The sequence below is a fragment of the Dermacentor andersoni genome, chromosome 5, assembly GCF_023375885.2.
Source record: "Dermacentor andersoni chromosome 5, qqDerAnde1_hic_scaffold, whole genome shotgun sequence".
Classification (NCBI taxonomy): Eukaryota; Metazoa; Arthropoda; class Arachnida; order Ixodida; family Ixodidae; genus Dermacentor; species Dermacentor andersoni.
In genome coordinates, this window is record NC_092818.1 from 95,980,936 (window position 1) to 96,004,582 (window position 23,647).

General features: G+C 43.5%; 1 protein-coding gene across 5 annotated transcripts in view; it reads right to left on the reverse strand.

Moving 5' to 3' along the window:
- LOC126530910 (uncharacterized) overlaps positions 1-23,647 on the reverse strand; it is a 60,101-nt gene that overhangs the window by 31,478 nt on the left and 4,976 nt on the right. The window contains exons 4-15 of one of the 5 annotated variants that reach the window (XR_008612569.2): positions 22,045-22,338; positions 18,965-19,119; positions 15,120-15,272; positions 12,785-12,914; positions 10,422-10,567; positions 10,088-10,183; positions 8,860-8,943; positions 8,620-8,767; positions 6,947-7,062; positions 6,682-6,852; positions 5,548-5,671; positions 3,954-4,042 (exon numbers count right to left, since the gene is read on the reverse strand). Coding sequence is in view for 4 of the 5 variants with exons in the window: in XM_050178236.3 (XP_050034193.1) it covers positions 5,582-5,671; positions 6,682-6,852; positions 6,947-7,062; positions 8,620-8,767; positions 8,860-8,943; positions 10,088-10,183; positions 10,422-10,567; positions 12,785-12,914; positions 15,120-15,272; positions 18,965-19,119; positions 22,045-22,338 (1,583 nt within the window). In the remaining variant the exon portion in view is untranslated. Of the gene's footprint in view, positions 1-3,879; positions 4,043-5,547; positions 5,672-6,681; positions 6,853-6,946; positions 7,063-8,619; positions 8,768-8,859; positions 8,944-10,087; positions 10,184-10,421; positions 10,568-12,784; positions 12,915-15,119; positions 15,273-18,964; positions 19,120-22,044; positions 22,339-23,647 lie in introns of those variants that run through there. The other 4 variants (XM_055070861.2, XM_055070860.2, XM_050178236.3 and 1 more) reach the window with 4 other exon arrangements.

Here is a 23,647-nt window from a genome sequence, read left to right on the forward strand (position 1 = left end):
ACTTTATTTAGGTCCTGAGGGATCAGTCTGGGACTGATGCGGGCCGCTCCCACGTCGGTACAGAGAGGCCGAGCCCCTCTGCCATCACACGGGCCCTCTGGAGAGCCCTGAGTTGGTCCGCCAGCACTTCACTGTGCAGCATCCGCTGCCACCACTGTTCACCTCGAGAACCATCACCGGCCAACGCCAAGCAGCGCCACAGCATGTGTTGTAAATCGAGCAAACCCCCACACTTACTACAATAGACTGAAACCCCGCAGCTGTAAGCAGAAAAATATATTTCTTTACTTACGGATTGTACCCAGCTATGTGTCAGTCTCACCTTCTCGGAGTCTATCAGCTGCAGTTTATGAGCAATAAAAGACCGAAACCTTTGTTTCTTCCATGGGGACATCAGTGATCTGACCCATTGCCTGTGCTGTTATTTTTCCGCTCGTGCGGGTGCGTTTAGCTTGATCATATGATTTGGTCCTATGAGGTCATTTAGCATGCGAGCATACAAGCAGGTGAATTCACGAGGAAACAGCATAAAATAAACGCACAAGTAGAAAGAGACACCCATTACTTTAGCGCTAAAATAATTAGATAGTATCGAGAGTTGCAATAGAGCAATCGCAAAAGCGGTAACAGGAAAATGATTTGAAGAGCGGCTTTTTGTATAATTTCATTTTCTTTACGCAGAAAGAATATGTTTGTCTTTGAGGAAAAGAAAGACAAATATAACTTCATCTGGTTTTCTGTTTTCTTTGCAAAGGTATACTAAGAGCCAGCTCTTCGCACATGTCACGTCAGCTTGGCACAAAATGCCTTGGACCATGTGCATAACGTTCGCGTGCGTTCTAGGCACTATTTAGGCCTTTTAATGGGCGAGCCCGAGTCCAGCCCGGGACCACAGCCTCATGCCCGAGCCCGGCCCTGCCGAAAAACGCTTCGGACGGCCCTGCCTGGCTCGCGCACCGGGCCTGTGCAGCGCTCTAACCTGGAGATCGCAAAAGCCGGCGCGTGGTTGACGCGTGAGCACAATTCACCGCAGCCGCCGCAGACTGACCTCCAGTCATGCAGCGCTTTGTTTCCATACAGACGACGTGCGCTACTTTTGCACCATCTCTTAGCCATCATCGCCGCAAAGCCCGTCTTGTACGGCACTACGATTTTCTTTCGCTTTCGCCATGCCCTCCTCCTCCGCTTTCTGTCTCATGGTTCCCATGCACGCTCCTCCTCCTCCTTCATCCTCGCACTCTCTTCGCTATCGCAGTCTTTCATCTCCCCCTGCGGCGCGTTCGCTTTCATCCTTCGCTGTGTTCGTTCGCTTGCCGACGCTTGCCGCAGGAACGGGCACCTAAGAGCTGCGCCCTGATATCTGGCTAACGTGTTCGGTTGTTCGGGTCGAGACGGAAGTTGTACTAAGCCAGCCCGTCTCGAAAGCATTTACTCGTTTATTCCCGTATGGCCGAGATCGCGCAACTCGTTGATAAGACTTATGGCCAGGTCCGGCGCGTTCTACTGACGCTCATTCAGCTCGAGGCTCAGTGAAATCTTTTTGGAACGGCGTAACGGCGTGCCCTTCGCTTAAAATGTGAAACTGACCATATCGCCTATTAGGGCAGCACGGTTGAAGCAAAAAACAATTCCAGCTACGACGTAATATAAGATACGGTATGGAGGAAACGAAAACCGTTGCTTCATTCCGCAAAAGTCTTGAAACCGTGCGGTCTGTACAGGCGTCATGCTTCGGCCGTGATATGACTCTTCTCGTTACTTTTTTTGTGCTTTCCACCCTCCAGTTGGGAAGTTGAGCGTGTTCACTATATGGTGCTGCATTCCCGGAGGCCACAGAAATAACTCTTGAGAGTGTTTATGTGCCCAAATGATGAAAGCCAACATAGCAAACGAATTACTGCAGTTCCACGTTGCGTTTACGAGGCATAAACATCAAACCAAGGGTGAGTAATGCTGTTTAATTCTTACGCTTGTCGCCAAATGTATTGGGGCTGCTGTTTTGGCACCGTCGTGTGCAACTTTCTCCGAAGCGATGCACTTCAATAGGCATCAGAAATGACTTTAGGTCCGGCCTGGCACGTGCTTGTGGGCTCTCTTGCCATATTCTTTTGTAATGTGACTTCAGGACGAATTTCGTGGAGTACACTTAATTTTCTTGGTGCGATTGACTTCCAGTTTGCGGGTTAATACTGTCTTGGGCAAAGAATTAAGCGGACCCTGCGAGCGCGTACCCGTGCAGTGCACATACATGCCTGTCCTAAATCACTCATTGACACATGACCGTGCGCTCTTTTTGATGCTTCTTGCTATCGCCATACTATCGCTTTCTGAGTTCTGCGTGAACCCCTGCCCACCAAGTACGGCTGAGCTGTAGTGGCGTCAATGTTAGGTCAACGAGGGTTCCCCCGACGTCGCGGATACCTCCTGGTGCAGCTAGGAAAGCGATAGCTTCATAAACCATCGAATACATCGACTGGTCTTGCCAGCGAGTAATATATAATGGAGCTGCACACTGCGCGGCTTTAAACGTCATGCTAGCCTTACTTAGGGTGCACCAGCTAACGTTAGTTAAGCTGTTAAAAAAAAAATATGCGGTACAAGATACAATCATAAGACCAACGGTGTTCGGTCGTCAGACGTGTGACAATTGAACACTGTTGGTTTTATGATTGTATCTTGTACTGCGTTTTTGAAATCGTTTTTCTTTTTTGGTATCAGCCTGGCTAACGTTAGCTGGGACACACGGTATAGCATCGCAGCGCTAGGTGTTTCAATGATGCAGTTCTGCATACGGTTCCTAGATAGAACAAGTTTTTACTAGAAAACCTCTATCAATAGTGGCCTTACTACGGCACACACTCGCAGGAGTCTGTTTTGCTCACAACACTTTGATGTAACATGCTTGGGTCGAAAGGCACTGATGTAGCTCTTCTCGTCCCGGGACTGAAAATTTAACATTTGTACAAGAGTTTTATTGTGCGGGAAATAATTTAATCATGGTGGTGGTCTCATGGATACCTTTAGCAGTGGTGGGCTTTTTCTCTGGTCCCATTTGTTGATTGCAATGGCATAAATGCAAACTTGCGATCCCTGCAAACTGCAATTCGACGAATTCGGTTACTCTTTTTTAATCGACGCTAGCATGAGTAATAAGCAGTAAACTTCCAACTGCGCTGGACTTCCAACGCATTTTAAACGACGAGCGTAAAGCGTTCAAGAACGGCCCGGACAAGTAAAAAAAGAGAGAAAGAAAAGGGGGGGGGGGGTGGCTCCAAATTACGCTGTGAAAACAGTTGACCAGTGAAGCTATGGTATCACCTGGTCCGATAGACAAATGTGACGTAGCCTTGAACTACTGAGCAATGCACTACATGAAATGATTGACAGCAAGAAATTAAATGCACTGTACCAAAACTTTATTCGAAACGATATTGATAACTGCTTTGTGATTGCCGTGGTATACACCGATGTTCTTCTGTTCTTACTTTAAATCTAGAGATTCTTAGGTAAAGTTAAATTTATACACAACCTGTGCTTTGGGCAAGAACCACTGCGTCCTGCCTAGCCTGAAGACGACCCCGTTGCGCATATTGACGTTGCTGTTCCCATCGCCACTCATCGTGTTCACGTTGCTCTTCGGGAGTCCTAACTATGCGTGGCCTTCCCATAGCGCTATCGCAACACAAATGAAATAAGTTGCTAGTTTACATATGAAAGTGTAGTGACGTCACACACAGCTTCGTATGCTACAGCTGCCGCTACCCGGCAACTGCAGCTTATGTAAGCATAATCTTTACTACTAAACGCATGCGGCGAGTGCTATATATGTACTTCGCATTGTTCGAACGCACCTTATCATCTATCATGTGGTTTTGACACATGTTTTGTCATTTTCTTTATTGAAACAAATACTGAGGTGTGTCTTGCATGCGTAATTTCATGGAGATAGGTACCTTTCGCTTCTACTCGTGGAATGGTTTTCTGTAGACTCTTCTGTCGACGGAGACAAGGAAATCCCGAGATCCGAGTCATTACAGCTGCGCTGTAAAGGAAAAAGAAAGAAAGAGAAACAAGGTGTCTGTTTTTGTCACGCGACTTCCTTTTGAATTCGACGTCCAGTTTGTAAGCAGCCTCGTTCTACAAAAAAGTTATACAGTACCAAGGAGGTACCGATAAGGAGTGAAATAAAATAACTGCAGTCAAAGAATGTTTACACGGAAGCTAATGAACCCGTCCGTCTTGTAAACTATGCGACTATATGCTACAGTGAGCCAGTGTCACACCGGTGCCATGGGTTGTTCTACCACTGAAGACATGAGGAACTGTCCAAAGCGTGTTGCTCCAATTTCTGTACAGCGAACCTTTCGCCACCCAGCTTCTGTCTCTGACCAGTGACGAGCGCTACTCGGGTGGAAGAGCTGTCAAGCTACGATTGGATGATTCAGTTATAGGCATTAGTTCATGAACGATAAGCCACTGCTGCAATTCTGAGGGTCTCCATGCTTTTGTTTCTATTTATTTAAATTTACTGCTCCACCATTTGCATAGACTGTTGCAGGAATTGGGACATTGTATGAGATTACATACCACCTGCCGCGGTGGCTTAGCAGCTATGGTCATGCGCTGCTAAGCACGAGGTCGTGGAATCAAATCCCGGTCGCGGTACACACTTGGGCAGGAATTCCGTGCCGTGCGAAAAGAGTCGAGACCTTCGTAATGACTTCGCGCGCAGTGGTAACACCGAGCTTCTCAACATGGGGAAAGTTGGAATGTGCATTAAACACCACTACGTACGTATCATCAGCAAAGTGAAAGAGGTCGATTCCTACCCGATTCTATGGCTCCCTGGGTGTCGGCCACAAAATAAAAGGCTCGGAAGGTTGCTTGTACGTGTATTTCTGGCATGCGCTGCATTTTCGAATGAGCGTTTCAATGGCACTGCCCATGCCTGGCCAGAAGATCAGACCACGAGCTCTGGCCTTACTTTTATTCAGTCCAAAATGCCCTGCGTGCAACTTTTTCAACATCTCGGCTCGCATTGTTTTTGGTACAAAAATTTTGCATCCTTTCCGCAGTATTCCATCAACTACATTCGCTTGTATTCCAGAGGTAAATTTTTTTCATGGAGACTGCTCTATTCGTATATACACTACCTGAGACTCGGCTTTTTCTGCGTTCTAAGATTTCGTTACAGTTAGTGTAATAACCTACGTGGACGCATCAGCAGCTCTTGCAAGATTACTTTATTGCACGTAATACGCGAGTTTATGTAGGCGCGATGGTTTATTTATCGGCACACTTGCGATGGGCTCAAAAGAGAACATGCGCAGTCGATGGACTGTTGAGTAAATTCATGCTGTTATGTCAGTTTTGCGTTAATCGATGACATGAGACCTGTTTGGGGAAGCAGGCAAAAGAAAGCAAAATCGGTTCAAGTATTATATATGGCTCACTCTACCCGCTTCACGTACGAATTTCCATGGTGAGGAACCCGACGTTGCTCGCTCTGAGCATGTACTCGCAGATTTGAACAACAAATTTGCTCACCGCATGCAACGTAGACTAAATTGTAGCGCTTCGATTAGACCGCCATACCTGGGGATGGCGTTGTAGTTGGCTGGAGCACAGTGAGTCGCTGTTTGTGAAACAGATATGATTGCCAGGTACACTCCTGTAGAAAAAAGACAACATTTAATTGTGCGTCTTAGTGCGTTCTGTTATTGCTGGTGATTCGGAAATTAAGAAGTTTTGTGTTAGTTTATGCCGGGTGTTATAGGCGAATAGTTAATCGATTATGAAGTGTAGAGTAACAGAAATTAAGATACGAGTTTTTCTGCGCAACACGGCTTTCGCGGCGGCAGACATTACGATGCACGCCGTATATAATTAATAGTTTTTCTGTCAATTATTTAAATTAATAAAGCATTCAATTGCAAATATTATGGGGCATGTTATAATTTCAGAATTTAAGCTAACCGTATTAGGAAGCCCAGAATTCGCTATGCCTTCTGTGCGCAGCTCCAGTCTTGATAATTACGTTCTCAAAACCTGTGTCAAAACGCACAGTTAGCATTATATATGACCAGGGCACTTACAATTGTTTATTACCCGCCGTGGTTGCTTAGTGGCTATGGTGTTGGGCTGCTAAGCATGAGATCACAGGGTCGAATCCTGGCCACGGCGGCTGCATGCATTTCGATGGGAGCAAAATGCGAAAACACCTATGTGCTTAGATTTAGGTCCACGTTAAAGAACCCCAGGTGGTACAAATTTCCGGAGTCCCCAACTACGGCCTGCCTCATAATCATAAAGTGGTTTGGGCACGTAAAACCCCATAATTTAATTAATTTAACAGTTACAATTGTTTATTAATGAACCATCACAGGTTAGCTTTCTTTGTCAGGATCAGTGAAGTAAACACGGCTGGTTGATTGGTCCAACTCAAGCAGATAGAGACGTCTTCAGTGTTGAAAAGGCACAGATCTCATGCACAATACACCGATATAATCTTAAGCGGTGAATGTTAAGCATTTTCGTGTTACGTGTATGTGAAATCTTTCCGGAGCTTTTCGTAGTTATACAAGAAAAGCAGGATGAATACTAAATTTTGGTTCCAGGTCGGTTTAATCTCCTGGGTAGCGGCGGGATTGTGAGAAGTAAAAAAAAAAACATATTTCTTACATTCATTTCAGACGCCGCCGTCAACCGAAAGCTTACTGTCAAAGGCTTTTGGTCTCCTTCTGCTTTTTGCTTGGCTATTGTGCTAAACTTTGACTCGGTGGACTTCTCTCCCGGAATGTCTTCATGAAAGGTGAATCCTACTGACGTTCCGTTCCCGTTGTACCACCTGAACTAAAAACACGAGAGACAAAAGGAAAGAAATGCGCGATATAGAAATGATGTCAGCATAGGTTGAGGGCTAAAAAGCCTAAATACTACGACTCACGTGAAAATTTTGGACAGCCAGAATGGTGCTCAACTTTGTAGAAATTCTAAGTGCGTTGCGAAAAGCTGCTAAAAACCTTGTCCTGTTGGCAGCGTCCAAAGTGCAGGCCTTCAAAGCTGTAAAACAACAGGAAGACACGTCATTAGCACAACGTAGACTCGATCGTACTATGGAGGTTCAAGATTGCGTTCAATCACGTTCAAGCCGTCGGGCCTTCTCGTATCTCGCCGACTGTTGCAATAATTTTGTCTACACGTGAACGGGCGTTTTCGCGAATGACCCGAGAGAGAAAGAGATTAGACAAACAGGCTTTTCCATAAAAACTGCACTTTCAGGTGAATACAATGATAACTGAAATGATACAGTAAGCCGCACGATTCTTCAAACACACAAATAAAACAACATACTCGTTAAGTTCTCGTTGACGCCAGTGGCTTTCAGGAAAATCTAGAGCGCCAGCGGTAGCCTGGCACGCACATGCGGAACTCGTCCACGGTTCACATACAAGTTTTGGCTCAAGGTGTGAACCCTGAGGTACGTTTAGTGCGGTCGTTAGGATGGTCCTTCAGAATGCGAAGAGGTTGCTGTAGCAGGTTAAGTTTGCATACGTGAGTGACCTGCGTTTGTTCTTTTTTTGCGTTTGTTATTGTTTTTATTAGATTCCGTAGTCGTTTAATTATATTTGATGCTCGGAATAGCAGGTCCTTTGGTAGCCTATTTTCCCAGCACCTAACAACAACAACAACAACGACGACGACGACGACGACGACAACGACAACAACAACGACAACGACAACATTTTCCGTGCATGAGTAGGCCAGCTTGTCTATTAAATTGTATTTGTTACTCTCTGTGTATGTGAAATGGTGAAGAACAAGGAACAATATGGCGTTGTAACAAAAGGACCTCTATTCGTTTATAAGTGCTCTTGTCGCAGCGTTGGCGCCACCCTTATATGTTCCTTAGTTTCTTTTCACATGTTTCCAGTACAGATAAATTATGGGGTTTTACGTGCCAAAATCACGATCTGATTATGAGGCACACCATAGTGGGGGACTCCGGAAATTTGGACCACCTGGGGTTCTTTAAGGTGCGCCTTAATCTAAGTACACGGGTTTTTTCGCATTTCGCCCCCATCGAAATGGAGCCGCCGTGGCCGGGATTCGATCCCTCGACCTCGTGCTTAGCAGCCCAACACCACATAGCCACTTAGCAACCGCGACGGTTTTTTTCAGTGCAAGTCCGGATCTTCCAAATATTTGTTCTTGCTTTGACCTGTGTTTATTTTGCATGCTTGAAACAATAAGTCGCAATATACTTTCCGATACTATAATGTTATTCACTAGCTTGTAGAAACGCGCGGATAACATTAGTATTGTCGTGAAAGTATGCCATAGCGTCTTTCTCTAACTTTACGGAGACCTGACATTCTCTAATGAATCACACCCTGTCAGCGCGCCCTACAGACATGACTACGCAAAATACCGCGTCCCTGAAATTTTCCTTTTTTTGCGCTTTGTACCTAAGCCATCGGTGCTGCGCTAGCACCTCTGTGAACAACGACGCTTGTCGAAAGCAGCAATCTCATTTTGTTCTTGTGCAGGACACGCCGGGTTACAATATATATGCTCCAAGTTAACGATCAGTATAGCAAAGACAGGTTATAAGCTTACGTTTGAAGTTTATGTAGTACGAGCCTGCAGGCTTTTCCGGCAGACAAGCGTGCGGGCTGAATACATCTTGCTCTGGCGCAAAGGAGTTGAAATAAAGGTAGTTTCTGATGATGACATTCTGGTTTGGAAACTCCCCAGACCGATTTTGCTGCAAAAGTGAACATAGCTATGAAGTTGTTTTCTTCAGTGACTGCATCGACCAGCAATGGTTCTCAAGCAAATAGGAATAAATATTCAAACCTGCGTGTCCTCTTCCTCGTAGATTGCTTCTTGAATCAAAGAAAAGACGTGCTTATTACTGTATGTGTCTTTTCTTGTGTCATACTGAAAGTAAGCAAAATTACTGTAAAGATTTTGTTTTGCTGGAGCGAAGTTTATTATGGACGGCCGCAGGGACCTACTTTTAGGTTAGTTTACTCATAAAAATGGCAGAACGTTTCCTTGTATGTGAGAACACCTTTATAACAATGCAATTTTCTCAAACGCATACATAACCGTTTCAAATTGGTGCCTCGATAACAGGGTCAAGGGAGTGACTGAGACACAGAAACAACGGTGTGTATTTACGCATAAGCGGCGATAATATATTAACATGCATTGTAAGTGTAACGTATTACGCACAGGTGGATAAAATTTTCTTGCGGGCCCAAGTGCATTCTTGCGCCGTCTGTAGAAGCCAGCGCCTGGTAATGCGTACTGTCCGCGCCGGCACACGAGGTCGAAAGACCGTGCCTACGCAAAGCTATGTCTCGACATCAGGCTCTTGCTTTATCATAGTACGCAAGAATGCCATTTGGCATACGCTCGCAGATCGCGTAAAATTTTCAGTCTACGTCTGCACATCTGCAAGAGAGCCAGGGAAGAGTCTATGGCCGACTAAGTGCGGACGTTGAGTGCTTTTAGCGGAGGCCCATTTCATTATTGGAAAAAAAAGAGAAAAATCTGAATGTGAAAATATCTGAAATAGAATGAAAAATAATCGTGCCGCTTCTTTCCGTTATATGTCCAATCTTCATTGGCGGCTTTGACTTGCGTGAGTGCTTTCGCAGAAACTTCATTCCCTTATGGTTAATTTATGGTTGAAATGGTTATGGTTTATGGTTGAAAAAAGAGGAGAATGAAAAGCGGCGCGGCGTTAGAAAGCTCCTGATTAAGAGGAAGCTTTAACTCGGGTGTTCCTATCTGAATGCATGTAAGCGGAGAATTCGTTTTTCTCGGCAACCACTGCACCAAATTTGACAACGTTTGTTGTATTTCAAATTTACTTTTAAATACAACAAAAAAACCTAATGAATGTTGGTTTCGATTTTTTTGATTTAGGTCATCACTATATTGTTGAATATTACTTAATTTAATTTAATTTACAGGCCCGGGTAAGGCCGAAGCTTAATGCTAACGGAAACATATTTAATAGAGGAAATCTTGCAAGATAGAGTATGTGGTTTGTGGTGAAATTGGAGGTACTCACCGACGCAAAAGACATGTCCCTTTTTATTGTTGAGGACTTTCCGGCACCTTTGACTACCTCTGTCCATGTCATAGCTTCAGCGCCCATTATGGTAGCCTGTTAGACAAGCAGCGTGGCTTTAGGAGCTGGCAAAAAAGTGAGGGCAGAATGGAGAATACGTGCACGCAGCAGCCCTGCCCATGCGATACTCTAAGAATTGCAATTGTTATAAAGTGTTACATTGTGATTGAATGCTTAATTTTCCGCATTATCCAGCGACAGTGGTGCCTAGAGAAGTACACAAATGTCAAAGCTTATAGATGGAAAACTTTTGAGCACAGTGCAGAGGACTTACTTTTCCCTTGTATTGCAGATTTGCGCTGATGCCGAAGAATTCGTCAGACGTTTTCAGAGAGCCGTTAGGGTGCTTCCAAAAATGAGTCTTCTGCTTGTCCACTAACAGGCATTTCGATTCTGCAACGCTTCCAACATAAGTAAAGCCTACGAGAGAGAGGCTTAGAGGCATTAGAGTGAAATACAGTTATTGTTAAAGTTATTGGGCTGAACTCTTGCGGATTCGTATTTTTGTATGTAACCGCGCTTAAGAGGAACCTTTAGCTCGGGCCCAACTCCGACGCGGCCTGTTCAAATACCTGTGAAACGCAAGAACGCTTTTCTGAGATAACCCCTGGACTGATTTTAATGAAATTTGTTGCATTTGAGAGAGCAAGTAAAATTCTAGTGACTGTTGAAGAGTAATTTCAATTTAGGGCCTAAATTATGTGAAAAGAATTTTCAAAATTCGAAAGTTAAAAAAAATAGACGCACGAAGTTTATAAATTAGTAGTCTGCATCAAGAACAGATACCGCGGTTATGTAAACGGCATCCATTAGATCATTCAAAGAGGACAAATTTGATTTGCCAAGTTATATCTTACGTGAATTTGTTACGTTGTGTGCAATGGTTCTGCAACAACTGTATTTCCATATTACAGGTATTTTTTTACACTCATGTATAATATATAAATTTTGTCCGCTTTAGATGTACTATCAGATGCAATTCGAGGAATTATGATATCATTTTTCCTTGCTGAGTTAGAAAGCTGTAAACTTGATAGTTTCGTCTTCTGAAAATTTTTTTTATTTTTGCCAATTTTCAATAAAATATTGACGATCTAAATCGAAAATTCGAAACGAACACTCACTAGGTTTTGAGTTTTCCTTTTAAATGCAACAAACGTCGTCAAATTTGGTGCAGTGGTTACCGAGAAAAACGAATTCTCCTTTTACACGTATTCAGATAGGAACACCCGAGCTAACGCCTCCTCTTAATCAGGAGCTTTCTAACGCCGCGCTGCTCTTCATTCTCCTCTTTTTTTCATAGCAAACCTGCAAATTGTGGGAGGCAGTTTGCAGTTCTATATATTGTTTATTTTGGAGTTTAATTTGGGAGAGGATATGTATCATTTAATTGCATCACGAACAAAATTTAGGGAGAGGAGAAACCTTCCATGTCGTTTTGAAGATATTGTCGCATGTATGATATGGTATCGCACTACGACCGACGTCATGTATTAATTTCTGCTTAACGCATCTGTGTGTTTCTCGCTTATGAATATATCAAACTGCGAGAAATACTGAAAATGACACACAAATGATGTTACTCCTTCAGCCAATTTTGCCATAGTTATTATCGCAGAATACGAAGAAAAATGACACGGCATAGTACAAAACACCTGACCTGGGATAAAAATTTTCTGGGGTAGCATAAAAAATTCGGACATCGGCACTGGGCAACACATTGACTAACCAGCCGAAAAGCCAGTGAAGCCATTATCAGAAATGACTTGCGGCAAATGAATCAAGCTCGCCTTCTTCACTTTCTGCGAGAACTTGTCCTGGCTATATTTACAAGTTCGAGCAGCCGGCTTTTCTTCGCAAAAACGCATCTTACGCAGGTATCATCACGTGGCGGCAGCACTTTCCTTGAGAATGAACGCTCGTTTTCTTGAGTAGCAAGCGTGTCTATAATGAGAAGCCGGGATCAGCCAACTCTACACGACGGCGCTTGCTTGGACTCGCTTCTGGCGAGAAGAGGCCTAAGCAGCCGCATGCGTCGAGGCGAGGCGATTGAGCGCGTGAACTCAAACATTCCGGCTCGTGGTTGCATGACTGCAAACTCCCAACACAGAGTCGCTGGCTTGTGCAAGCGCATCTCGTGGAGCTGGCCTGAGTGATTAAACTTATCGTGTGCAGCCAAGTTGGCCAAACCCCACCACGTGCTTTCTATATTCGAGCATGTTAGCGCCTATATACGAATGCCCCACTAGAAAATGTCAGCCTCTCTGATATACCCGACCCGCTTTTTCGGATCCATATGAAAGCTCAACGTAGAGGTGCAAAACGCAAGGTTGGAAGCGGTGGCGGAGGAATTCTAATTGGCAGCGGGTCAACAGTTTCCACTGGGCTGATGAGCTGACGGCAAGAACAAATTTAACGCTAGATATCTGCTTCTGTCTTTGATATTTTTGTTAATACTTTAAAAAGACGTGACCTATTAAGTATTAGCCAATCGAATTATCAAATAAACGCTTAAAAATATTGATGTGAATTTGAAGCGGGGCGCATAGCAGTGAAGTTAATCATGGTTAACTTGTTAACCTTGTATAAAGTTAACGCTGTAAAAAGTAAAGTTAGAAAACATAAAGACTACTTCACCTGTTTTCAGGTCGAATATGACAGAGATAAACCCAGGCGAGTCGCCCACCGATCGTAGTTCTGACTTTAGGTCTTCTTTCGACGGTCTCATATCAATTCTTGCGAGTTTTAGCTCGCTATCGTACCACACCTGAAAACACCGTAGAGAGTTCGAGATTGCAGTCATGATGGTGTACCTTTGCTACGTTGTGTGCGACCATGCTCGGTAGATAAGGACATTTTCTGAGCTGTATGCAATATCCCTGATTAAACTGTGGGAGGGAAAAGCGTGTCCAGCGAATGTGCGGCCAGACTATGCTCGCTTTTCGTTCGTATATAGAAAATGCTTTTTACTGGCCGGTCAATTTCGCGTTTATTATCTGGGCTACCAGGATTGGTCGGCTCCGGATCTAACTGTTCCAGCGAATTGACTGCTTCGCGCACGTGGACATTTTGCTAGGAAGTCTTGGGCCGATTGTGTAATAGCAGCGAACGATCATCTGGCGAATGAATTCTTATAGTGATTTGGATATAAATGATGTCCAAATGCTTCCCTTAGCTACCACTTCCTCGGATCAGCAGAAATAGGTCTCGGAGGCTCTGCTTTCGCGAGCTGCATGCACCAGAAGTGATCGCGAGAGCTGGAAAACGCATCATAGCCGCTATCTTTTAGACACCACCTATTCTCATCATCATCATTATCATCATCATCATGGGTCTATTTTTATGTCCACTGTAGGACGAAGTCCTCTCCTTGCAATTTCCAATTACCCCTGTCTTGCGCTAGCCGATTCCAACTTTCGCCTGCAAATTTCCTATAATTTCATCCCTCCACCTAGCTTTCTGCTGTCCTCGATGGCATTCCGTTCCTTTGGCACCCACTCTGTAACTCCAATGGTCCACCGGTTATCTACCCTACACATTACATGGGATGCCCAGCTCCGTTTTTCAACTAGAATTTCGGGTATCCCCGTTTTCTCTCTGATCCGCACCGCTCTCTTCCTATCTTTTATCGTTATGCCTAACATTTTTCGTTCCATCACTTCTGCGCGGTTCTTAATTTGCTTTTGAGCTTCTTTGTTAATCTCCAAGTCTCTGGCCCTTAATAGCTCCGGTAGAATGCAATGATTGCACACTTTTCTTTTCAACGACAGTGGTAAGCTCCCAGTCAGGATTTGGTATTGCCTGCCGTATGCACTCCAAACCAGCTTTATTCTTCAGTAAATTTTCTTGTTATTATCAGCGCCCTCCATAAGTAACTGACCTAGATAAACGTACTACTGTACATGCTCTAGACGCTGACTCGTGACCCTGAAATCTTGTTCCCTTGCCAGCCTATGGACCACCCATTCTATCGGGCGCCATTAGTAAATAAGCATAAATGGTTGACTATGTCAAATTTTCAAAGAATACTTGAAATGTGCAATATATATATTTACTATAAGTTATGCTACAGCCCACCTCGAATTAATAGTACTAAAAGAAATGTAACAGTGATGGAAGAAAAAGAAATTTAAGCAATGTTAGCGACGCATCGTATTGCCGAATTCTTCACTCCTCTGAAGCTCAACACTTCTCGCTCAATGTGCGCTTTGGTCCGATTCTGTTCACTGCACTTCTTTCTCTACACGCGACTGATTTTGATGCCGAGTTTTTCGCTTCTCCGCAGCCGACTTCCTCAGTTTTCTGTTGTCGACTTTTTCAATTCGTGCCTCTTGTTCTGGATGTCTATGCCGGCACCTGTACACCTTGGGGCACATACCCGTTCTTGAGGATTGGCTAAGAACGTTCACATACCTATGCCACATGCCCGGTTGCACTTACTCAATATCTCGAGTTGCCTAATAGGGCGCATGCCTGCAGAGACACGTGCCCTGTTGCAAGTACCCAATGATCGAAGTCGTCTATTCCCAAGTTGTCCATTCGGGGACATACTGTAGGGCACATACCGGTGGCAGCTTCAGTATATAAAAAACGTCTTTTTTTTTTTAAAGTAAGCGGAGCAAAGTACATTTTTGCAGTTCGTTCAGTATGGCACCGATACGCAGTATGGCACCACTTATCTCAAACTGGTGCTAGCTTCAAAATTTCTTCCAAGTGGATGTGCCTTTGTTATATCACTGGCCTCAATTCATTTATATTATTATGCGCGCAAAAGTAATTAGTTAAAAAATTGATCAGTAATTTTTCAACTCGTCAATTATGCATATTAGTTTTCAGTGTAAGTAATGTCCGCACTATATACGAGTAATCCAGATCAATATGTAAAATGTGCGCTATGTGCAAGTGATTCCTAAAAATTCTGTTAAGGTTAAAGAAAAGCATCCGGGTATTATTTAGCCTGTACTGTACCAACCTTTTTGTATGAAAGCGAAGCAAAGCCACCTTTCAGAAAGCCACTGCCATCAAGTTGAAATACAGTCTCTTCAACACCGTAGCTAAACGACGAGGGCATGCTGGGCAAGCGCCCTCTATTGGGCGAGTAGTCGCAGTGCAGTCCTTTTGGAACCTAAGGATGAAAGTGTCAGGCAGAACAGGTAAATGCGCCTTCGACGTCAACAATTTGCGCCCAACGTAAACAAATTGCAAGAAAAGTGCACCGTGTTGCGCGACGCTCACTGACAGGATCAGTCGTCAGAAGGAATTGCAGTGATGCCACAGCACAGCGTGGTGTACACACAGGCACGTACCCAGGGGGGGGCCCGGGGGGGCCCGGGCCCCCCCCGAAATCAAGTGGCATACCCCCCCCCCCCCCCTCCCTCCCCACCCACGCCACCACTCCTCACACATTCCTAAAGCGCCGCCAGATCAATGTTGAGACTTGGCAGCTGTTCATCGGTCAGCATTATGCTGCCTTTTTCACTCCTTTTAGATGGCGGTAGTTATCGGCATCTCTTGTAATGTCAAGGACAGTTTTCTCATAGATTCTGCACCCGCGCGATTAACTCGAGATGCGTTCAGTTGTCACCATCTATTCAACCGTCACGCGCATAGCTGTTGCTTTTGTTAGTTCAATCTTCTTTGTTTAGGCTGATCCTGGGACTAGGAGAGGGATGCGGCTGTTACTCAGCTGGTATGTACTCTCATGGAACGAGTTGCGGCCGGAGAAAACGCCAATTGCGTTTAACTTTTCCCTTTGCTTCATTATTTCCTTGAGTTACGGCTCGCCGCGACGCTGGCAGATGCCCGGAACCATATACACGTGATATAGGTTAGATAAGGTGGGAAATAAAATAATGTGAAATAGCGTCCATCATGAAACCCTGCAATAACCCTTAAACCCATAAGCAAGATGACTGTCGTCCGTTACCTCGTCTGCTTTTCCCTAATTGTATAGCACTTTTCGTGCAAAATTGGCAACTTGAAACAAAAATCGCAAGGAGTTGAGAAATTAAGCGATCTACTAATGGAGAGAGCCAAGGCAACAACCAAACTGCAAGCAAAAGCGAATAATAAAAAAGTTAACCGTTGTTTATGAGAATATTTATGGATCAACATCTTTTTCTTCAAAAAGGAAGTAGAGAAAACGCCGCCGGAAGTGGTGAACAATTACTTGTTTTGAATGACGCTTCTACAGTTATCGGTCGAACCGCCTCACGTAGCCACTTCTGTGCTGTGCTTATGTGGGTGTTTTTCTAACCTTTCGTGGTGAGCGCAGTACGTCTAGAATCGCAGAGTCTTGCGCTCTACGCGGTTGTATGGGACTGGCACCGCACAGCGTTACGCAATTCGCGGAACTGTCAAAACTGATCAACAAGGCGAAAATAACTGATATTCCGAACTATAACATGAGAAAGACTGAAGAAGCCGTAAAAAATGAACGCAGCCTGAAATCAGTAAAAAAGAAACCTGGCATAGGACAAACCATGATGTATGCACTAAAAGATAAGAAGGATAATATCATCAGATATAAGATATAGTAAGACATAAGATATAGTAAAAGCCGCGGAAAAATTCTAAGCTGACCTGTATACAGTACCCAGAAGAGTCACGATACCTCACTTAGAAACAGTAATGAACAGGATACAGAAACTCTCCTATAACTATAGCCATGAGGTCAGAAGGGCCCTGCAAAACATTATAGACATTATACTAGACATTATAGATCCACAGACATTATACTAATCCGCAGACATTATACTAATCCACAAAAAAGGAGACGTTAAAGAATTGAAAAATTATAGGACCATTAGCTTGCTCCCAGTATTATATAAAATATTTACCAAAATAATATCCAATATAATAAGGGCAACACTGGATTTTGTCAACCAAGGGAACAGGCTGGCTTCAGGAAGAGATACCTTACGATGGATCACATCCATGTCATCAATCAGGTTATCGTGAAATCTGCAGAGTAAAATAAGCCCCCCTATGTGGCTTATATAGATTACGAAAATGCATTTGATTCAGTAGAGATACCAGCAGTCATAGAGGCACTACGTAATCAAGGAGTACAGAACGCTTACGTAAAAAGCTGGGAAAGCATTGCTACATGCGTCTGGTATTCGTTTGTTTGACCGATGCGCGTGGGCGCCATCACTCCAGAAAAGAGGAGGAAGAACGAACTGGGCTCGCGCTGTGAATCTAACCAGTCAGCGCTGCAACCGTTGTTGTAAATATAATCTGTAAATAGTTTCTCGTCTTACTGACTCGTCCTTCGCGTAAGAATATCTACAGAGGTTCTACAGCTACCTTAATTCTACACAAGAAAAGCAGGGAGATACCTATAGGAAAGGGGTCAGACAGGGAGACACAATTTCTCCAAAGCTATTCACTGCGTGCTTAGAAGAATTCAAGCTATTAAACTGGGAAGGCTTAGGAGTAAAGATCGACGGCAAATATCTCAGCAACCTTCGGTTTGCCTATGACATTGTTCTATTCAACAACAAAGCAGACGAGTTACAACAAATGATTGGAGAGCTTAACAGAGAGAGTGTAAGAGTGGGGTTGAATATTAATATGCAGAAGATGAAGATAATGATAAATAGCCGGGCAAAGGAACAAGAGATCAGGATCGCCAGTCGGCCACTAGAGACTGAAGGAGTACGTTTACCTAGGTCAATTAATCACAGGGAACCCTGATCATGAGAAGGAAATTCACAGAAGAATAGAAATAGGTTGGATCGCATACGGCAGACATTGCCAGCTCCTGACTGGAAGCTTACCATTATTATTCAAAAGTAAGGTGTGCAATCAGTGCATTTTGCCAGTGCTGACATATGAGGCAGAGACTTGAGAGCAAGTTAAGGACAGCGCAAAGAGCGATCGAACGAAGAATGCTAGGCACAACGTTAAGAGAGAGAAAGATAGCGGTTTGGATCAGAGAGCGAACGGGTATAGACGATATTCTAATTGACATCAAGAGGAAAAAATGTAGCTGGGCAGGTCATGTGATGCGCCGGTTAGATAACCGTTGGACCATTAGGGTTACAGAATGGGTACCAAGAGAAGGAAAACGCAATCGAGGACGACAAAACATTAGGTGGAGCGATGAAATTAGGAAATTCGCGGGCGCTAGTTGGAATCGGTTGGCACAGCACAGGGGTTATTGGAGATCGCAGGGAGAGGCCTTCGTCCTGCAGTGCACGTAAAACAGGCTGATGATGATGATGATGATGATGATGATGATGATGATGATGATGGAGGTGGTGGGCCCCCCCCGAAAAAAAATCCTGGGTACGTGCCTGTGTACACATACTCGCACCAGGTGATCACACGTGAAATACGTTGCAATTAGGCATTCAAGCAAGGCATGCGTTCACAGGGAGCTGGAGGCTTGAAGTAAGTCAACGATCGAAGCAATGGCTGTTGTTTCTGGCCCGATCATGTCGTGTGATAGCCCGCTTCAAAGATCAGTGTCTACGTCATCATTATCACCATGTCGCTGGAACCAATACTGAAACACTGGATCCAACGACACCCTTAGTTCATCCACTGTTAATCAGCAGCAAGTGCGGGTCATCTGCTTGAACTTTGAAGAGGTAGTGTTTGCAGGTATCTGGGATTCTCTGGTTCTTTAGACATTTATGTTGTATTTATTATGACGCCTGTAACTACCGCAAAATCACAATGGCGTCAAATGCCATGACACCATAATGGACATAACTGTCACGAAAGCGTAACGACTCGTCAAAAGAAAATTGCCAACCCTGAACTTCATAGATCAACCTTTAAATGATAGCGTGAAGAAACATCTCTCACCTGAAACGTGTCAAAACTGAACTCTGGGTCTTTTTGGAACCACGAAACATACATCATCGTGTATATTTCTTTCGCATTATTATTTAAATCCGGTCCCCTCATTTCAATATAAAGTGGGACTCGCTCTTCTCCGCTTGGATAAGAAAATGGTAGGGCTAAAAAGAAAAAAGAGAGAAATATCACAAACAAGAACGCAATATTACGTGCTTCACAGAACCAAGCTCATCTATCTGGTAGCTCCTTAAAGAAGGCCAAACGATGATTTCAGCTGCCTGCAAACTTTGCATAACATCGATTCCCACAGGGCGTTCGATCTGCATTTTGATTTCTTTTATATATTTGCTAATATAACGTATTTGTTTTGAATGGCACTTGAAGAATTTTTATTTCCCGCGACGTCATGTATGTTTCTGTTCCTCTTACAATTAAGGCTAGTACTTTGAGCTATGGTCACATTATGGTTCTGAAATTGACGTGCAATGCCGCACGTTAGGTGACAGCGGAGAAAGCGTTTTGTGGCAATCATTCTATGGCGTTGCTCCTAAGGAAATAGCAAAAGATAACTAAATGACGGCAACATAGAACTAATGAAAAACTAAACAAAATAGAGCTGCTGTGGTCATCGAAAAGTCTCGTTTATTTTGGTGTCTGTTATATGTAACGTTCATTGTAGTTATCGTTCGCCAAAAGCACATGGTTCGGGTCAGAAAAACAGAAAGAAAGACACGTCCTAGAGGCAAGAAAACTGCGAACGAAAGTTTTTATATTTGAAAGGACCTTTTCGTGGTGTCACATATTGCTATATTGAGCTGCTGAGTTCAGGTACCGTGCGCTGTTTTAAAGAAGCAGTGCAGTGTACTCGGAAGTTTTTTTTTTTTTAATGAAGGAATAATACCTGTAATTTCTTTATATATCTTCTCATGCAAATAAGCAAAAAGAAAGAAAAAGACCTGTCAATTTGTATCTGCACACATTGACGTCATTGGCGGTACGGTTTGGTCACTATAAATATTAGGAAAGGCCGCAAACGGCGATAAATGGCCATTAACAGATGTTGAGAAGAATAGCGAAAAAGCAATATATCAATTAAGCCTTATCTAATATTCGATTTTAGCTTGCCTTTGGCCACTGGAATGGTAAGGTCTTATCTAGATCTCAGTTAAAACACAGCTAAACGCTTTCATGTTTCTTAGCGAGCCAACTGCTACAAAACGCTCAGGCGCAGTGACGGTGATATAGTGACTGTTGATAGTGACTGATGATAGCGACTGTGGACGAAATTGCAGTCTTCGTGACTACTTTGATAATATACGTCTGCACACAACACTGCCTTCAGCGATGCATATTCGGAATTCGTTGATGCAGAAACTAGAGGTTTTTTCTAGCAGCGCTCACTTGCGCAGCTACCCTTAAACAGTGTAGGTTAGGCACTACGACGTTTTATTCATATATACGAGTTTTTTTTTGCCCCAGCTTTCATGCAGTGGGTCGATAAAACAGTGGGAGATAATTCAGCGGGGCCGGTATCTCGCTTTTCGCTCGAGGTGACCTGGTTATTCTATAGTACGAGCCGGACGGCCATATGACAAAGCGGAATTATAAGCCTGCACTTCTTGCGCAACCCATTTTCAGTCTGTCGAAAAGGTGATCGATGAACAGACAGAACAAAGGATCAATATCATATGTCTTTCGGGATTCGGAAAGAATGGTGGAGAAATTAATCAAATGTTGCAAAACGTCTAAAGAAAGAATGCCTTAAATGGAGGAACCGTGTTCAAGTATAGGTCCAACGTTTTCTGGAAGGTCGTGAAGACCCCCCAAAAATGCAGTTTAGGGATGCGCTCCATTGCTTGCGACTATGCACACCTGCCAACCGGCGAATATTAACATTCGCAAAATTCCTTGGGGCACGAGACCAGTGGAAGAGTAAGGGAGGAACAGAGGGTGGTCGCACGAACTTATTTAGGGTTTTCCTTGAGATTACGTGCTTTGTGGGATACCAAGTACCTGATTAACGACGGTTTAGCTTTAACGCTGCACACAAGCATGCAGAAGCAGCAAAGTTGGAACAAGTGGTGCTGACAAGCAAATAATTTTTTTTTTACATCACGGTAACTCTTTCAGAGCCTTTAGTATTAGAGATCTTGCTTGCTTCAGGAACTTGTCTGTATCAACTTGCACAAAGCAAGCGCCTCTCTTGCATTTTTTTTTCACAACAGGAAACCTTCCAACGGGAGGTTCGGAGACCGATGAGCGAAACTTTTTCGTGTACAGCATTTTTGATAAAACACGATGCAACGTTCGTTAAATCGCAAAATGATCCCAAATTCGTAAAATTTACGGAAATTTTGGTAAAGTTGGCAGATATGAAGATGAAAATATAATTTGTTTCCGTTTTCATGTGCTCAGTGACTGGTGCAATGACAACGGAAGCACTCGGTTTGGGAAAGCCGTCCGTTCAACTGATATTTACTGAAAATTATGGAATAAAAACGCTATGGACCAATGTGGTGCCGACAGTGCTGATCTCTGAGCCAAAGTTGCGGCGATAAGATTGTTACATTTATTATAAAACTTTAGTCAGCAGCGACGAATTTTCGCAAAAGGTCGCCACCGGTGACGCAACACAGATCTACGAATACGACATCGAGTTGTCCTGTAGCAAAGAGTGTAAGCAAAAAGAGGAGTCAGCACTCCCCCTCCCCCCTCCAAAAGAAAGACGTCAGTCACGGTGATTGTGTATTTTTGCTGCAAGGAATTGTGCGGCTGAGAATTTGTAAGTGAAAGTAAGACTATCAACACTGCTTTCTATGCATGGAAATCCTAAAGTGTCTGAGAGATCGCGTGCGCCACCTTGTCGAAACCGGCGCACCTTGCTCGAATACCACTTGCTCCACTTCTTTCTTTTCTGCTTCAGTGATTTATTTATTGATATTATGCACGAGTGAGTGAATGAGTGAAAGAAATGATACGGGCAGGTACTGCCACAGTCGACAACTGCACGATCACAATTAGTCGCCCAACGTAATGCCTTCAGTCATGAGATATTAGTGTCATTTTGTCCACAATCGGGTACTTACCGCGTCCCCAATAGAAGTTCGAGCGAATGGAAAAATTCAGATGTTCTTCATTTACGCAGCCCCTGAAAAGGTCTGATTGTTCGTTTCGGGTTTCTTTGCCAATGTATAGTTCCATGTAGGTATAGTTGTACGGAGGGCCGTACTTCAATGCTCGGTTGGACGTGGCCATAGGCTGTGGGCCAGATTTAGCTTCCTTAGAATAAGGGTACGACAAAATTGGAAACGCCGGCTTGAACTTCGCCATTTCAACTGTCTCGCAGGTGTCTTCAATCTTCGAACTCCAACCACTGCTCTCTGGGAGGGAGAGGGAAATGAGGTGCGAAAGGCGGGGAAGTTAACGGGAAAACAAACAACCAGTTTGCTATACTGTACTGGCGAAGGGGTAAGGTGAGCAACCATGCAATAAGTGAAGACTGCTTCAATTCGGGCTACCTATTTCGCTTGCAATCACGTACGTAAAAGAAGACGTGCTTAATGTGCTTGAACTCTTAAGCTTAGTGCTTAAGAGGAAACTTTAGCTCGGGCCCAACTCCGACGCGGCCTATTCAAATACGTGCAAAAAGCAAAAACGTACGTGTTTTTCTGAGATAACCCCTGGACCGATTTTGATGAAATGTGTTGCATTTGAGAAATAAAGTTAAATTCTAGTGACTGTTGGAAGCGGAATTTCGATTTTGGGACTAAATTCTGTTACAAGAATTTTCAAAAATTCGGAAGTTTGAAAAACATAGAAGCACGAAGTTTACCCATTATTAGCTCTGCACCAAGAACAGATATCGCGGTTTTGTAAACGGCATCCATTAGATCATTGAAAACGGACAAATTTTATACATAATATTATGTCTTACGTGAATTTTTTATGTCGCGTACAAGGGTTCTGCAAAAGCTCTATTTTCATATTACTCAATTTTTCAACATTCATATTTAACATATCAATTTTGTCCGCTTTAGATGCACTATTAAATGCAATTCACAGAATTACGATATCATCTTTCATTGCTAAGTTACAGGGTCGTTAACTTGATAGTTTCGTTTTATGAAAATTTTTGATCCTTGCCAATCTTTAATAAAGAACTGACAACCTAAATTAAAGATTCAAAGGCAACAGTCACTAGATTTTAAGTTTTTATTTTAAATGCAACAAACCTTGTCAAATTTGGTTGCAGTGGTAACAGAGAAAAATTAATTCTGTTTTTACATGTATTTAGATAGAAGCACCCGAGCTAAAGCTTTCTCTTAAGAGGAAGCTTTAGCTCGGGCCCAACTCCGACGCGGCCTATTCAAATACATGTAAAAACGCAAAAACGTTTTCCTGAGATAACCCCTGGACCGATTTTAATGAAATTTGTTGCATTTTAGAAGGAAAGTTAAAGTCTAGTTACTGCGTGAGTCGGAATTTTGATTTAGGGCTTGAATTTTGTTTAAAATATTTTCAAAAATTCAGAAGTTTGAAAAAAAAATAGAAGCACGAAAGTTTAAAAATCCATAGCTCTGCATCAAAAACAGATATCGTGGTTCCGTGAACGGCATCCATTAGATCATTGAAAGCGGACAAATTCGATATGTCATTTTACATCTTACGTGAATTTATTACGTTGTTTAC